General features: G+C 41.6%; 1 protein-coding gene across 1 annotated transcript in view; it reads right to left on the bottom strand.

The window, feature by feature from the left end:
* Window positions 1-10,949, bottom strand: part of APCDD1 (APC down-regulated 1) — a 35,071-nt gene extending 24,122 nt beyond the window's left edge. Inside the window, exon 1 of the mRNA XM_090285817.1 lies at window positions 10,419-10,949. Within this exon, the coding sequence (XP_090141943.1) occupies window positions 10,419-10,716 (298 nt within the window). The 5' untranslated portion in view covers window positions 10,717-10,949. The remainder of the gene's footprint in view (window positions 1-10,418) is intronic.
* Window positions 10,950-17,652: the final 6,703 nt, after the last annotated feature.

Below are 17,652 nucleotides of genomic sequence, written 5' to 3'. Positions count from 1 at the left end.
AAATCCAGGGATGAACTATTATCAATCCTGCCATGGACATGTGTCTATACTGTGTCTTCTGATCAAGAATTTATCATGATTTCTAATGTTCTAATTGCCATTTGCCTGACACCTGTTTGATCTTTCAGTTCACCTTCTAATAGAGTAGGGAGAAGGGTACTTGTCACTGTACCTCTGCCAACTCTAATAGTTATAATTATCTTGATGACAGGAAGCATTTCCTGAGTCCCTTGTTAGGCAATCAGAGAATAAAACATAGTACAACTTGCTATCTGGTGATTAATTATGATGTGGCTAACTTAAAACAGATTTTAACTCAAGTCACAATGCATTGAGAGTTGTGGAAGATTCTACTTTAAATATGAAATTAAACATATCAACCATGCTATTTTCTAAAAATTGATTTATAAACCCTTTTACACCCTGCACATGTTTTCCTGTAGAGATAAAAAGCCTGGGGAATAGTAGGTATGAGTGAAATCTCCAGAGCCAGGCTGCTTGAGTTTGAAACTGGATCTGCCAATTAATCCAATCCAAGACTTCAATGATTGTTAAGATACATCATCATTTTATTACTAGCTGCAAAATCACTTGCATTTAAATGATGACACAATGCCTTAACAACTGTCTTGAGATACTCATGAATCATGCAGAGCAGCCTCTGGTTGCTTTGACATTTCTCTTACCTATTCATAAAGATGTGGCAATATCTTGCCATTGTTTGCATTGCTTCACATGTGACAGGTAATCCCTCTGCTCTGCCCAGATCTCAATAACAAAACAGAAACTCCTCATCTTTTTGTGGGTATCTTTCTTTCTAAGCAATTTGATTGTTGCCATGTGAGAAAATATGGAATTTAAGTTCCTCCAGTGATCAATAGTTGCTTCACTAATATCAAACAACACTCCACTGATCTGTCAAGAAGCCTGATTTTCAGTGACTTTTCTTTCATGCTGAGAGTGTAATTTATAAGAGCTATAGAGAAAAAAATCAAGCAAGTTTGGCTCAACTGTTTATTCTATTTTCAAAACCAGCCTATTTGCAACTAACCTCAAGATACAGAGTACCAAGAACGCACACAAAGAAAGGGCGTAAAGGGATAACATCTGTGCATGATGTGGTGAGTGGCTGTGTCCAGGTTCACACAGGCAAAGACAGTCATCCACTCAAAACTGCTGTCTCCAGGCTAACAGGGACTGGAACTCCCATCAACCTTAAGATGTACATCCATTGCAAAGATCTTAAAATATGAACAAAATATATATATATATCTTACCACTGATGAAACATGCTATTAGCACTGTGATCTTAAATTACTTAACCTCTCCAAGCTTCAATCTACTCATCTGTAAAGTGGGGATAACATTACCCACCCCTTAGGGTTGGTGTTAAGATTAACTGAAACTATTTTCTCTAACATAGGGCCTGGCACATAGTTCTCATTAAATGTTAGCTCTTGTTAATTTAAATAATAACGAGGCTCTTAAAATGTCCTTCTTAGCTAATAGTACAGTTAAAATGATGGTCAAAGTCATCCACAGTCAGCCTCACTCTGAGTTCTGGGAAAGGTAGAGTGCTCAGAGTAGAGACAAGGGTTCTCAGGTAAAGTTAACGGGTAACCCTGATATAGAAGAGAGTGGGACCCAAAGTGCCAGTCTCTGGTTGTTAACAAGTTTCACTCAGTTTAACAAATACTATTCACTATTACTCCATATATTTTAGAGGCCAAAGCATAAAGGAAAATAAGATACGTTTTTCTGACCTTGAGACTCTTAAGGTCTCACTGGCCTAGAGGTCAGAGAACAAAGGTAGAGATGATGAAGGAGGCTCTGAGAAGAAAGCTGGGAGTTCAAAGGCAGAGGAAGGGGGAGTGACGTCAGGATGTGCATGGGTCATTCATAAGGCTAGAGTCACACAGGACAGTTATGCTTTTTAACCAGAGGTGGATGAAATAAAATCCAAGAGTGACCAATATGCAATAATTAGAAAGCAGGTCAAAATAAATAAATAAATTACTCAGTTTCTAGAGTCAGATCTCCATTTCATTATTGTGCTTTATTGGACAGTGAGCAAAGCTCATGAACCTTGCAAGGCTGTGAGTCTGGGAAAAGGTCGGAGTGAGCATCACTCAGCAGCCAGTGATTTTGGGTTCCCACTCTACAGTGATACTGTATTTTCAGGGTGGGAGAAAATGGGGTAGGTATTTTTCCCTTTTTATATTTTCCCTCAAAGTACTCACCACCTTGATTACTCTTAGGGAGCAAAATTAAATGTGTCAGGTAAAAGCAAGAGTTGATGTAGGTAAAAGAAACTGACAGTGGTTTCCAATATTTACTGGGCTCATCTGGTGTTGACAAATTTGGACAACCTTCTTGTGCATTCTACTTGTATTAAATGGCTGGGAATTAAAAGGTCATTGGAAGCACCAAGTTCAGCCACAGGAGAGGCCAAGTGTAGCAGCTATATCTTTATAACACTAGACTTCTTTCTTAGGATCAGCCATGGTATGCTCTCCAAAGAGACCAGACTTGGACTTCTCATCAACCAACCACCCCCATGTTCACTGCATCACCTGGAGTGTATCAAATACAATGTGGGATTGAATCTAGCAACTCACTCATTCATTCATTCAGAAGGTCCAGGCTCTGTTTTAGGCATGGAAGCTACAAACATTATGCCTTAAAGAAGTCTTAGTTGTGCGAGAAACCAGGCCTCAGATGAGCTTGTAGAGGGACTCAGGGACACAGACAGCAGGCTCTGAATTCTCCTTGTTGGGGATTCATGGAGGGGCAGCTAGCCCTTTAAGACTGAATGAAAGTGACCTAGGCAGAGTACAAGGAGGCAGGTAGGAGAGAGTTTGTGTAGGAGGAACTGGAGACGACTGAACGGGAGATCATAGGATGGCTCAGGACAGAGGAGCAGCAAAAGAGGCAGGGCCATGATGAATAGTGCCATATATGTCATACTGAGTGTGGATTTAACTGGAAAGGTAAAGAGCAACTGCCAAAAGATTTTAAGCAATATAATGGCATGATAAGAATTCCATCTGGAAAGATCGCTTTTCCATTTTTTGGAGGGATAGGAAGCAGATTGGAAGGAGGAAGTTGCATTATGAAGTTTCTACAATGGTTCAGCATATCATTTTGCCTAAACAAGTAAGAAAAAAAAGGGAACTGCTTTCAACAAATAGAAGCAAATCTTTTTTGTAGTCTTGGAGCAGCACCATCTCCTGCATGTTGAAGGGAAAGGTATTACCAAGAAGCTATATTAAAAGAAAGGTAGGACAGGAAATAGGGAAAGAGGGAAGGAGGGGAAAAGGAAAGGAGGAAAATAAAAAAAACCTCAATTAATTTAGCAGTACATATGAAGAGAAATTTTTGTAAAATATTTATATGTCCTATTTTAATACATCTTAAGTTGTGTGACTCAATCATCCTGGTGATTGGCAATGCAGTACATCAAGTATGGCAACTAACTATAATGTTAGTTCTGTCTGAATGTACCTATTATTATAATAATAAATGTGCTTTAAAAATCTCTACTCAGTTGGATTTTTTGTATAATTGGAAATGTTGACTAATTACAATATTTGGTTGGTGAAAATTCTGCCATTGTATGTTGAATGCAGTTGACTTGATGATCTTTCTCAGATGATTTTGGTTCTTAAAGTGGCGCAAGGACCTTATTAGGAACATCACTGCCCAAAGAATAGTACTTTGGATACAGAGGTACTGGAGAGAATGTATAACAGCTCTGTTTAAGCCATGAAAGGTTTTTTCCCCTTATTTTTCTTATATGACAAGAGTGACAAAGTATGTGTGTATGAGAGCACACACACAAAAAATCAACATTTTGGTTTACAGAGGATTCTAGATGTTTTGTTTAATTGAAAAGACTAATTAATTGGGTTCCTATTCATTAAGATTTTGCTGTAAATGAATCCAGGGAAAAGAGTATCTCTAACCATTAAACAACAACTATACAGTAAGAAAGTAGTGTAAGTTTTCAGTCTTCAAGGTAGCATTAGGTTAAGTAATCTAATATGTGCTTTTTTTTCTTGTTTAAAATAAAAATTATAATAATTGCAATAACTAAAGTTTGTATAACACCTGACAAATCCACTTTATGCATTTATCAGATGGTACTTGCTATACAGGCCTAAAAAGAAGTGGAGAACTACACTTTATGTGAAGTATTACATAAAAATCCACTCCATGATACCAGCTAAACTGGAAGCTCTCCATAGCACCGTTCCCAGCCCAGTAAAATTCTGAATACAGAGATTATCAAAATAATTTCACTATAAAATGGTCTCTGACACCAGGGGTCCATGGCCTGGGCCCAGATAAAGTTATTATGACAAATAATATGCCAAGTAAGTGTGGAAGGAAATTGTTTACTTGTTGAAAACAAATTAATTTGTGAAGACTTTAGGATACAATTTATAGATTACCACTCCTAGAGAACTGGAGCATGTGTATGCCTGCATGGGCATGTGTGTGTAAGTGTGTGAACTTGTGCATGAGTAATCTAATCCAAAGGAATAAATTACTCCACAAGAGTAATCCTAAATGACTTTAGAATGATCTTAATTACTATCATCATTGCAATAATCTACTCTTCAGAGGGAAAGTTCCCAATTCTATCAAAAAAAACCCACCAGGTTTCCCAAATAAAGGAAGCATATAGGGTTGACCATTTATGCAGAGCTTTACACCCTAAATACAAAGCCTATGTGACCAGGTAACTGTTTATATCACTGAATTGGCCAGATCATGCATTCAGAAAGCAGTCCTTAGTACCATTTTCAAAGGGGACAAATGTAGTACTTCTACTATGGTTATCCACAGCAAAGCTTATTCCTAAACCCATGGTGCTCTCTAAAAGCAATCCAGTCCATAGATGGGACCAAAGAGAGGGATAAAGGGTGCAGGAGAGGAAGGAGTACAGCGATGGCTTGCCTTTTGAAAGTCAATATTCATTCACTCAACAAACAGTTGAGAGTCTACTATGTGTGAGTTTATCATTTAGGCATGGACCATTGTTTTTACATATGATAGGAAAAGTGAAAAAACAGTATACTCCATGTCCATATTCCCAATTTTTTATGATACATTCTGAAGTTTTTCACCTGCCTATCTAGATTGAGGACCAAAAGTTCCAAACCAGGTTATATGTAATAAAATGTAAAATTAGTTGGGAAGGAAACAATTTTCAAGCACACTTTGAAAACTAATCTTTGATCAGGTTAGTCTCTATATATGTACTTTGATGCTTAAAAAAAGCAATTGAAAACGGAAATATTAGTATAATGTCAAAGTATTAACAATGGCTGTTCCTCAGTAGAGCATTTTAAATTATTCTACTCTAGCTCATTTTGCATGTTTCTGTACTTTATATAATGTGACATACAGTCCTTGATGATAAGAGTAAGAAAATATTCTCAAGTTAGAACTGGTGTGATACTTACAAACTTGAAGCAGACAAAATGAGACTGATTAGATTAAATGCAGGTAATTACTTAGCCATGAAATTGCCCTGCCCAATTAAATAAGCAGTCATTACTATAAATGTATGCTTTGAAGTGGATAAACTCCAGCACAGCTTTTCATGCTTTGGAATAAAAGCATGTATGTATCACAGACATACTGGATTTTACTACTGTATGGGTACCTATGCTTACCAAGCTCTTATTTTCAGTTCCATTATTTTTTTAGATAAAAGCAAAGAGAGCCGCTTTTGCCAATCTTTAAAACTTTGTGTCTAAAAGTATTTTCCTTTTATGAGGCATATAATGAAGTCAAGATTTCAAATTCCTGGCTCAATTTAAGTTTAGTCAAACACAAAGTAATTTTCTATGTCTTTTTCTTCCAATGTCATGGTCCCAGGCTAGACACTGGGCTTGAACCACCAATTGCTAAATTTGCAGGTTGGCTCTGTAACTGACTGTTGCTGCTACATCCATGTTCTTAAGCACAGCTGTGTGCATGTGTAGCATGTGCATAATTTGTAGTGTGTGCATAATTGTGTGCATGGTGTGTTTGTGCATGTTTGTAGTGTGCCTAGTGTACTGGACTAGGGGAACTGCTACAGTCAACCACGAGGTGACATCCTCCCAGTTCTGGGGCTCTGCAGTAAGCTTTTCTTCCTCAGTCCTAGACAGTTTTCAGGAAAGAGAGACTATCCTGCCTCACAACCCCTATCCCTAGTAAGCAGTAACACTTGGCACATAGTTGGCTCTCATAAATGTGCTTGTGTAGCTGAATAAATGAATCTGGAAAACTTTTATAGAACAGAATACTGTTAATTATTTTGGGGTGACACCATATTCTTTTTCTAACCTAGATACCTATCATGTGACCTTCCAGAATAATTTTATTCCCCAACTGAAGAGGATAAATAACCTGTACATATAAAATCTTGGCACAGTGAGAAGTCACCCTTGGATAATGATAGCGGGTTTTATATTGAAGTTTTTTGTGTAATCACTTTGAGTCAGTAGGCAGTCTATTGACATGTTCTGCTACGGAAGCTTTCAGTAGAGATATACAATCACTAACCTATCTTTTTATGTTTTTAGTCTTAAATGTTTTATGCTTTGAGTGATTACCTAATATTGTTATCAGTCTTTCCCTAAACAGTATGCAATTACACAATCCCGTCATCCACTCATGTTTAGTTCTTTTCTCATTTAGGGAGAAAAAGAAAGAACATGGCAATTATAGATCTGCTTAGCCATATGTTTAAAGCAAGTCAACTTATTTCACAAAATAACATTTAGCACCTAAGAATCTTGCCCCATTATGAGTCATATTCCTTTTTAACATTTCATTTTTTGACTAAGGGGGAAAAGGTGCAGAAAGTACAATGTTTTCTTGTTTACAAGAACTGTCTTCATAAAATGTTATTTCAAAAAAAATTTTACCTTATTTAAAATATTTCCTCACATTTTGTTGGATAAGCTATCATTTGGTAATATACATAGTTTTTAAATGTTTTGAAAAAATATATGCTTGAATGAAAGGGAGTAGTTCAAAAATGTCTTTGCCTTTTAGAAATGTCAATTCATTTTGCAAAACTAAACAGCATTGGGAAATAAGAACATCTCTCCCAACATCAGCTCCAAAACTCAAAATCAAAGAGAATTAAGCACTTTGCTATGCATTAAAGCAAAGAGATGTTAGCACTCTGCTGTGTGTTAAAGCACCACTTATTCTGGAATACCTCATGCTAATCTGTGTTTTTGGAGCTGAATGATTTTTGTGGCTTTTCATCTAAGCAGAGAAAACAGTGATAATGGACATCTTCCAGCTGCATACCTTCATGGCATTCAATAGGTTTTATTTGGATTAAGAAATGCAATTGTTTTCAGGAGTTGAGGGAGAGGAAAGTAACACTGACATGTATACTTTTATGCCATCAAATTTTGAACTTGAGTTTTGCACATTTCCAGTTTTGAAAAATAGGTAAAATAAACAACTGAGTTGAGTCTTGTTGGAGCTTAATTTACTCCTCAATAGGACCTAAAGGTGATTTATAACTTGCAATTAGTTGAAATAAAAGTAACCAAAAGACTGAACAAAGATTGAATGCCAAATATAATAGTACCCTCACACAGAATCTTCATGAAGGTCTTGTGCACTTTTTAATCATATTAATGTGACTTATTAGTGTAACAATCTATAAGTGATACCTGAAACTAAATATATTAATGTTTGTCACGAGTACATACATAATCACAAAAAATATGTTTTTACTTACTAATCACTTCCATTAATAGACAAATTGTGCCTTATGTTTAGCAAAATAAAATGCTTATTTATCAGGAAAAAAGTCATTAAGCCGTTCTAAGGAGATTTCAGGTAATTTCCTTCATACTTATAATATCTATTAAAATATATGATCAAGCACCATTTGTTATTACAGAATTTTTAAATGTTTGCCAAACCCCTAACTATAGAGTACGACACAGCCATTCTCTTGAATTAGGTTGATTAATACCCATTTTCTGTTAAAACTACTTCAATTAAGTACAAATCAGTCAAAAAAAAAAAAAAAAAACAAGAGGAAAGGGAGACTACCCAATTCTTTCCTGGTGTTTTACATTATCCTAATGAATTACAACAAGCCTTTCTTAAATCCAAGGATTTATATATTGGACAACTATTCCCTGTTTATATTCTTCCCTACAGTTGGACACTCCTTTCAGGATCTAAGCAAATCACTTGGGGACTTCAGTGTTTTTGCCATTGTAGATTCACTTTGAAATTGGGTAACTTTTTGTAGGGTTATCCACATCCTCCAATTAAACTTCACAAACTTTTGCTTTTTACTTTTATCCTCTTTGTCATACATTCACATGCATAGTGTGAGCACACGTGCACACACATGTGCAGGGTCTGGCCTCAGTCTTCTCATTTACTGCATAGACTGCCCCCTCCACTATTCACCTGGCACAGGGCACAGCTGGGTCTGGGTAATAATGGCTGCTCCCAAAGAGTTCAGGCCACCTCAAATTCGAATTTGGAGATTTTGGGGCTATACCCAGATCTCACTATGGGTTCTTGTTATCCCATCTGGGACCAGTAGGGTAGAAAGTATAATCACATCCCCCCCACCCCCTCCACGCGCGCACGCACACACACACACACACACACACACACTCTCTCTCTCTCTCTCTCTCTCTCTCTCTCTCTCTCTCTCTCTTCAGCACTCTTCAGAGGAGGGAGAAACATCTCAGTATGAATTGGGCCAGGGTGCATCTCCGAGGATCGCTTTTGTAGTCTAAATGTCAATGGGTTGTTTTTTTTTAAATTCTGTTTTTGCCAAATTTCAAGTAATTTTTCATTTTAAAGTCATTTGGCCGTAGTATCCTTTTTCCTCACAGATATTACAACAGATTTTTTTAAAGGGCACAATTTTCTCTGTTTCATCTCTCTCACCCTCTTTTTTTTTTTTTTTTTTTGGTGTGTGTGGCAGCTGCTGTTTGATCTGCTCATTGGCTCTGATCTGTTTCATGTTTCAGCCAAAGATTAAAACTACTCTATAATTCTAAGCAGATGGGCCTAGGAGTGCAACCCTATAATTATACCTTCTCTCTTTGGCCCTCAAATAGCAAGACTTCCATCCTGACTTTTAAAATCTGGGATCACTAGAGTTCAGAACACACCTTGGCAATCAGGCAGGTCTGGCCCAGCCCAACATGTTTGCAAGACCTGTGGAGCTGTGCTGTCCAAGACTCTGCCCAAAGCACAACTACAAAAACAACAAAACAGAACAAACAAAACAAAACTCCAGCCATGTACAACTGGCACAATAACCTTCCTAGGGCTTCTGGGGTGGTCATAGCCTGATCTTCACTGATAGCTAAATGTATTCTTAAGCTCGGAAATTTAAACTTCCTACTCAGAAATTTAGAGTGTTCTGAGGGTGCTGATCTCATCTGCGGAGGTTTGGGGTGGTTGCAGTAGGTGCTGAGGAGGAGAGACATGCTCCTGGTGGTACACTCCGCTCAAAAGTCAGGTGTCCACCATTAAGGAAAGTTCGCTCAGTACATCCGAATCAGCACCATGTGTTCTGCCACTGCCCTTGCTGATGATCAGTCTGCCACAAAATCTGCCTTGGCGGCTCCCTGGCAATTGTCTTATTTTTCTCAAGTCAATTCCTGGAACTCTTTTAAAGTGCTGATGTCCTCTGGGTAAGAGTTCACTAGAGCTCCTTAGAAAATGTGGCACATGAAGCACAGAGACAAAATGATCAAGCAACGGCATGAGGGAAATGAGGCATCAAGTTCTGCAGAACTTAGGAGACTGTTTTTAATTATTACACCTGGGCGACTAGAAGTCATCGTGAAACGGCATCCAGTCTACTTGGGCGAGAACCCCATCACCACCCTTTCAAAAAACACTAGTCCTAGAAAGGGCACACAGAAACACCCGCGAGCTATATTTCCGCTTAAATAATCATAGTTTCTCTACAGTCCCATCAAAAGCTTGGACCACACCAAGAGCCCCTCCTGCACTCTGACACTTGGGAAACGGGATCGCAAAGCCTGCGATTTCATGAAAGTCTACATTTTGAAAATCCAACAGTGGATAAAAGTTTTCCCTAGGATTCGGGGCAATCCATTCAGGAGACCAAAGTTGTGTGTGAGACGTTTGAACCCTTCCCGAAAGAAAACTCCGGCCGCCAAAGGGCTCTGGGTGCTTCCAGGGGAGAGGCGCTCAGAGCCTAGGAATCGCCGAGTCCCTTTCCCAGCGGTGAGCAGGAGGAAGCGGGGGCTCTGCTCGGCAGGCGCGGGGACAGGAGCCGCTGCGCAGGAGACTGGTTCCGCTGGGAGGTTTCTGCCTCTCTCGGGGCTTCCACCCTCCGGTGCCGGCGAGCGGTCAGTCACCCCCGCCCCCTCCCCGGAACTCACCGTGAAGCAGGAGGGCCGGGAACAGGTATGTGAGCAGGAGGCGGCACAGACAGGACATCTCCAGCCCACCTCCGGGACCTCCCGCGCGCCCCGAAACACTCGAGCCGCTAGCCGTCCGGGGCCCCTGCTCCCCGGGAACCGCCGCGGCGCCCCGCGCACTCTGCTCTCCAGTCTCCAGCCTGGGACGACAGAACGAGGCAGCGGCGCCGAACGGGATGAGTGCCTCGGCGCTGGGACACAGGGGCGGGTCCGTTCCTCGGCTCCAGCCTGCGTGCTGCCAGGCCAGGCCCGCGATCATTCGGCCGCGGAGCAGGGCCCCATACCCGGGGAACGCAGCGGGGCGGCTGAGGGGCGCGAGCTCCCTCGGCGCCGGGGGGCCCCTCGCGCCCGGCCCGTCCGGCTCGGCGCCCCCGATCTCTCCGTGCCCGGCCCGGCCGCGCCCCGTCCCAGCCGCAGCAGCAACGCGCGCCACTCAGAGCTGCAGTGGCCTCCACAGCCAGCGCAGCTGCAGCGTCTCTTCATATTTCCCGAGCGCCGCCGGCGGGGCTGCGGGGCTGCAGGGCGGAGGAGGGGCTGGGGGCGGGGTCGGGGAGGTGACGCCTCGCCACCGCCCCCAGAGCCGCCGCGGGGGATGGGGGCGCGGAACTTGAAAGGGCGCGTCGGGCACCGCCTCTCCCTCCTCCTGCCTCCGTCTCTAACCTCCCTCTCTCCCCGCCGCCCTCTTTTGCCGCCTCCCCCCCTCTCTTCTCCTCCTCTCCCCTCCCTCCTTTTCGCATCTTCTCCCCTCGACCCCTCTCTCCCGGCGTCCCACTTCACTCCACCACCTTTCCCTGACTCTCCTCATTCCCCTTCTCTCCAGTCCCCCGGCTCTGTGCACCCCCCTTTCCTCTTCCCCAGCTGCCCATTCTATGGGAACTTCCTTCTGCTAAGGGCTAACAGCCCTTGGCACAGCCAGCGAGGAAAGAAAATGTGTCCTTCACCTCCCTGCCTTCACTCAGGGCAGCTTGGGACCCTTTCTGTTCCCTTGACACGGGTGGATGCACCATTTGTGAAAGGTGTTCCAAAAGGATGGGCGGGGGGCGCTGCGAGGCTAGGAGTCTCAAGGGAGGTTTGAAAAAGGTTGACTTGCAAAGATTTGGCGGGGGCGGGGGGGGGGCTGTCTGTGTGAGACAGAGAGAAAAAGAGAAGAGTTGAATTGTGGAAAATTGCTCAGGGTGGGGATGATGCAGTGTCTGGCTCCCTCAGTAGTGCAGTGCTTGTTTTAACTGAAAATCCGCATCACAAGTTAGTGCCTGGGCTCCCTGGTGAGCACGGGAGCCCTGTCACAGGTCCCAACCTGTGAAGGGAATTGTGTAGGCAGCAGGAGAACCCTTTCTCCACCCCCTCCCTAACCCCTCCAGGAGGCAAGGGACTTGTTGAAACACGGGAGAAATCTTAGAGAAAAACTCCCTGTCTGTCCCTGAGAAAGTGCACCCAGGCCCCTTTTGTGAGTACTCCTCTCTTCCAGGCCAAGCCTTGATTTTTTTAATTTACGTTCTATGGGCCTAGGAGTAGTGGTATGTTCAATTTTGCATTGGCTTTTAAGACCCAAAGACAGAAACAACTTCCACTGGTGCTGAAACAAGACGCTTTCTGTAAGTGATGGCTCCCCTGCTGGGCTGAAGTCCCTGGGACTCTGATTTATCTGGAGTCTCTCCTCTGCAAAGGTTCCCCAGCCATCCTATGACTCCTAGGAGGAGGTTTATTCAGTCTCCTAGGCTAAATGTCACCTCCTCCTCACACTATGCTAAGGAGCAGTCATGGGACCAAACTCACCTGTGCTGGTGTTTTTGTAAATAAAACACTTAAAAAAGAACGCCTGACTTTCTAAGGGAGTGTTCTGCTCCTTTGAAAAATGTAATAACTAAAAACCCCTTATGCTTTAGACTTTCAAAACTAGTAGGACCTTAGTGAAACTTAGTAAAACAGATAAGAATACATTTGACAGTCCCCCCCCACCATTTTTTTTTTTTTTTTTTTGCTGAGAAAACCATGGGTCTTTTGATGTGAGGGAGCTGATACTGTTTGATGTGCTTTAATTTTTATCACCATCATTATCATCTTTCCATCTTTAATATGAAGGATCATAACTCATACACCTGCCTAGCTCACAAGGATGTTGTGAGGATTAAAGTGCCAGTGGTTGCAAATCTTGAAGATAAAAGACTCCCTGCCTGTGAAAAAAGGGAAGATTGTCGTAATAAAGCTGTGAGCATTATTTTGAGCTGGGCTTGCTCTGCAAGCATCTCTCTGGGTCACCTCTGTTCCTTATTTCTTCATTGTTTCTCTTGCTTGTTTCTGTTACTGGGCTTGGGTAGCAGATTACAACTTGTAGATTTGTTGCCTAATAGTCAATTGGGTTTAAAGTAGGAACCTGATTTACTCACAACTGCTGGACAGTTGAAAATAATGTAAACAGCATATTTGGTGGCTTAAGAACATTAGCCTTGTCACCAAGCATACAGCTAGGCAGTGTCTAGCTTTTCTAGACTTAACGGGGAATATTTGAAAGAAGCAAACAACATAAGAGAGTATTAGGGATGCTGCATTTATGTATAAGCAACTGGGTTGATAGTAACTGAAAAATGTTAAGGTCATTTATCACATGTTAGCAGAACAATTAGATAATACATTTACTTAAATAATTGTTTGATTCTGTTACTTAAAAAAAGAAGAAGAGAACAAGCAGACCAGCCATAATTTGTGTCTTGACGGTCAAGTTGATACAATTTTTGTTTTTCCAACTGGTTTCACTGGTGTGGTATAAACATAACCAGGATTATGTCACCAGTTTCAGGTTTGTTTTGCCAGTTTATTTTCCACATGTAGTGTCACAGATTTACATTCTTGTCTTAGAGTGATTATATGTGGATATATGCTTAGAGTATTAGAATAGGCAGGAAGGCATTTCCAGGTTATGAGCTCTTATTCCAAATCTGGCCACCTGGAACCCACACTGAGAACTTCCACAGACCATTTGAAAAGACCAAGTCTTGAGCAGGAGTGTGTGTAGCCAGGCTCTGGTTATAGCAGAAGAGTTCCTGGCCAGGGCAGCTAGACAAAACTTCTTTAGCAGCATCAATAACTATGTTACAATATTCAGAGCTACTCATAAATAACTTTGGTCACATTGATGGGGAACAAGAAACTCAAAGGAGCTGAGTTCTCAGCCACACAACACATCATAGGCACACTTGGAAGTCCCATGATTGTTCAGCCACCAGCTCACAGGGCCTCTCACATGTTTACCAAGTGGTCTTTTCCCACAAACACTGCTGATCATAACTAAGGGCCTCTATAATTGACTCAGTCTTTGAGTCAGAACCAGCTCTTTGCTCTTCCGCAGTCATTTCAAATCATAAGCAAATTTTCTGGGCACAAAACTTGAGTGATGACCTTGGCTTGATTTTCTTAGGAAGCTGTCTTGATTTTTTTGTCAACACAGAGTTGACAAATACATTGTTACCCTGGATGATGCAAGGACCACTGTCCTTTAAAACCTGTGCCACAATTTGGTTTCCTAATGCTGTCCCTGTGAAAACTGATCCAAAGGTGTGCTGTCATGCAAATCATTTGAAATTTCAGCGAGTTCAGGTTTTTCAGGTCTCGAAGAAATGATAGTTTTAAGAAGGGTCAGAGGAGTTAAAATATTAATTTCAAATCGTACTCAACTATGTGTATGGTTGAAAGCATTTTACTACCTCTGCATCCTCAGAGTTTAGGAAATATCACCAGGAGTAAGTATGTACACTTTTCTTGAAAGTTGCTAGATGTGACCTGGGGTTATTTCTCTGGAGGACAGGAATGGTGCTTAGTCATCACTATACTCCTTTCAGCACCATTTTCAAAATACAGAAAACACCTAAGCCAGCCACAGGAGAACTTACTTTAATAAATGGTAAAGATTTTAAATTGAAAAAAAATTATAGCACTTCCTCAGAACCAGAGCTAATAAAATTATTGTGAGGCGTCCTTAGGAAAGGGTATACTTCTGAGTTATATTCTTTAAAAACATTAATTAGAACAAACTATTTTGAAAATAAAATGTAGTTTAGACTTATCTTTGAGTGGCATCATCTTCTGAACTTATAAAATTAAAGATAACATTGCATTTTATATTCATGTCAGTTTTATTTTGTTAGTTCATTCATTCATTCATCCATCCAATATGCATTATCAGATATTTATGTGCAACCATCCAAAGCTAAGGATATATTTAGATTAACTATCTGTTCACCCTCTGTCACAAGTTTATTTAGGGAGCTGATAAGAAGACTAAGGACCTTTACCATTAGAGGAAAATATTTAAAAGCAGGAGTCAATAAAGGACCTCAGTAACATTTTTGTTTATACTTTCATGTAACTCTCATAATATTCTTTCTTGTAGTGCTGGCTCCCTTGTATATCTAACTGCTTTATTTGCTTAACTAGATTTGGTCTTTGAGGGCAGGAAGAAAATCGGGTTTTATGTTTTCATCTCCCTCTCATCCCCTTCACAAGTCCTTTCATAATGGGCATTTGTTGAGCTAATAGATAGGGCAGGATAAGATCAGACCATCAAGAATGAGTCTTTATGAGGCCAACACCACCCGAAGCCATAGCAGCCACAAGAAGACACACACAAAAGACTGGTATTCAATCCAAGCATGCCCTGGGTTGTTATGGCACACATAGCAACACTCAAATATTTTGACAAGTGAGAGGCAGTATGCCCCATTTGTTAAGGAGCTGGAGGCACCAGGCTCAAATCTCTCAGTTGAAGAGCCTTAGGCAAGTTACCTACCATGGCTATAAAATGGGAGAATATGATTCAGGTCAAGATGCCAGTGTAGGTAAATGTGGTACTTGAATCCTCCCACAACCACATCAAAAATACAACTAAACTACAGAACCACCTGAAATATGGCTGAACAGAAGTCTTATTTACTAGGGATTTAAAGACTAAGCCACATCTAGACTGGCTGGTCCCACACCCATGTGTGGTGGTTTAAAATCAGGAGAGATATCTTGGCTGTGGAGGTCCCTGCTGAGGACTCCCCTGAGGAGCAAGGGGTCCCAGCCACACAACAGAACCCCTAGCCCGGGATTCCAGTGCCAGGAAGAGAAGTCCTCATAACTTCTGGCTGTAAAAACCAGTAGGGATTGTAGCTGAGAGAGACCAAATGCTTCTGGAATCCCAGGAAGTTCCTCTGAAAGGGCCTATGCACAGACTTAGTCAGACTTACTCCCTCTGTGCTCCAGCGTGGGAGCAGTGGCTTGAAAGGCACCAGGGACATACAGGAAGAAACTGAATTGTTTGACATCAGGGCGAGAGCTGGGGGCCAGCTTTCTTACAGGAAAAAAAAAGTCCTTGCAGAGATCATTGTTCCTTTTCTGAGCTACCATCCACCCCACAGAGTGGACAGGTGGGAATGGTATCTGCATCTCCATCAAACTGTCTCACACTATTTGCCCCACCCTGGTGATTCCCTGAGACTCCACCACGCCCAATTTACAGAACCATCCAAGCTGTTTGGAGTGGCTTTTCCATACAACTGGCTTCTCTTTCCTCATGCTTCAGACTTTCCAAAAATCTTTCAAACAAACAGCATCTGGCCTCTGTGTACCCCCTACCTCTTGCTAAATGGCCCCAGGCCCAGCAATAGTGGTAGCTCACCTTGGTTCACAAGTTGGCTTCTCTTGGGCACCTCCAAGCCCAGAACAAGTAACAGCCATCTGCTGATGATCACTTTGTAGTTCATGCTGGGTGGCCCCATGTAGGGCACAGATGGTGGCTGACCTTGCACCTCCTTGGAGGTCCCAGGACCAGGTCACCTGGTGGATAGCTTCACACCACACAAGATTATAGCCTTCCCACCAAGGGGTGGACTCAGTGAGCGCCAAAGCCCCACTGAAACAAGTCCTGCTCTGTAGAGTTGATTCTTGCACAGCTGCTCATCCACTATAGTAGCAGCCAGTCCTTATTGGCCTGGGAGGGGAGGTTAATCCCTCCCAGTGATGCCAACATCAACCAAGGTTCAAATACAAGAGGACAGTGAACACAGCTAACACAGGGGTGCACCTGGAGTGCCCAACTTGGGTGATAGGGGAAGCTGTGTCACTGGCCCTATGTACAAGGCCACTGTTCCAAGTCCAGGAAACAAAGCAGCTCTACCTAATACACAGAAACAAACATAAAGAAGCAGCCAAAATGCAGAAACAAAGAAACAGATTCCAAAAGAAAGAACAAGAGAAATCTTCAGAAAAGAGAACTAAGTAAAATAGAGGCAAGCAAACCAACAGATATAGAGTTGAAAACAATGGTTATAAGGATGCTGAAGAAACCTAATGAGGGCTTCAACAGCATGAAAAAGGACATAGAAACCACACACACACACACACACACACACACACACACACACACAAAAGTCAGAAATGAAGGATACGCTAACTGAAATGAAGAATAATTTACAGGGAATCAACAGGACGAGGAGATGATGCCAAGAATCAAATCCATGATTTGGAATATAAGGAAGCAAAAGACATCAGAACAGCAAAAAGAAAAAAGAATCCAAAACCATGAAGATAGTATAAGGATCCTCTGAGACATTTTCAAGCATACTAACATTCATATCATGGTGGTGCCAAAGGAGCAAAGAGACAGCAAGATATTGAAAACCTATGTGAAAAAATAATGACAAGAAACTTCCGCTACCTGGTGAAAGAAATAGACACACAAGTCTGGAAGTGTAGAGAGTCCCAAACAAGATGAACCCAAAGATGCTCACACCAAGACACATAATAATTAAAATGCAACAGGTTAAAGACAGATGATCTTAAAAGCAGCAAAAGCAGTTAGTTACCTATAAGGGAGATCCTGTAAGACTGTCAGCTGATGTCTCAACAGAAACCTTGCAGGCCAGAACACATTGGCATGAAATATTCAAAGTGATGAAAAGCAAGGGCCTACAACCAAGATTACCCAGCAAAGCTATCATTTCGAATTGGACAGACAAGAAAAAGCTAAAGGAGTTCATCACCACCAAACCAGTATTACAAGAAATGTTAGAGTCTTCTTTAAGAAGAAGAAGAAAAGATCAAAACTATGAACAATAAAATGGCAATAAATACATATCTATCAACAACTGAATCTAAAAAACAAAATAAATGAGCAAGCAGAACAGAAGCAGACTCACAGATACAGAGAACATTTTGA

Source organism: Furipterus horrens, unplaced genomic scaffold (genome assembly GCF_987537825.1).
Source record: "Furipterus horrens unplaced genomic scaffold, mFurHor1.1.pri manual_scaffold_8, whole genome shotgun sequence".
Classification (NCBI taxonomy): Eukaryota; Metazoa; Chordata; class Mammalia; order Chiroptera; family Furipteridae; genus Furipterus; species Furipterus horrens.
The sequence above is the reverse complement of the archived record's forward strand: the minus strand, read 5'-3'. Positions and strand labels throughout refer to the sequence as shown.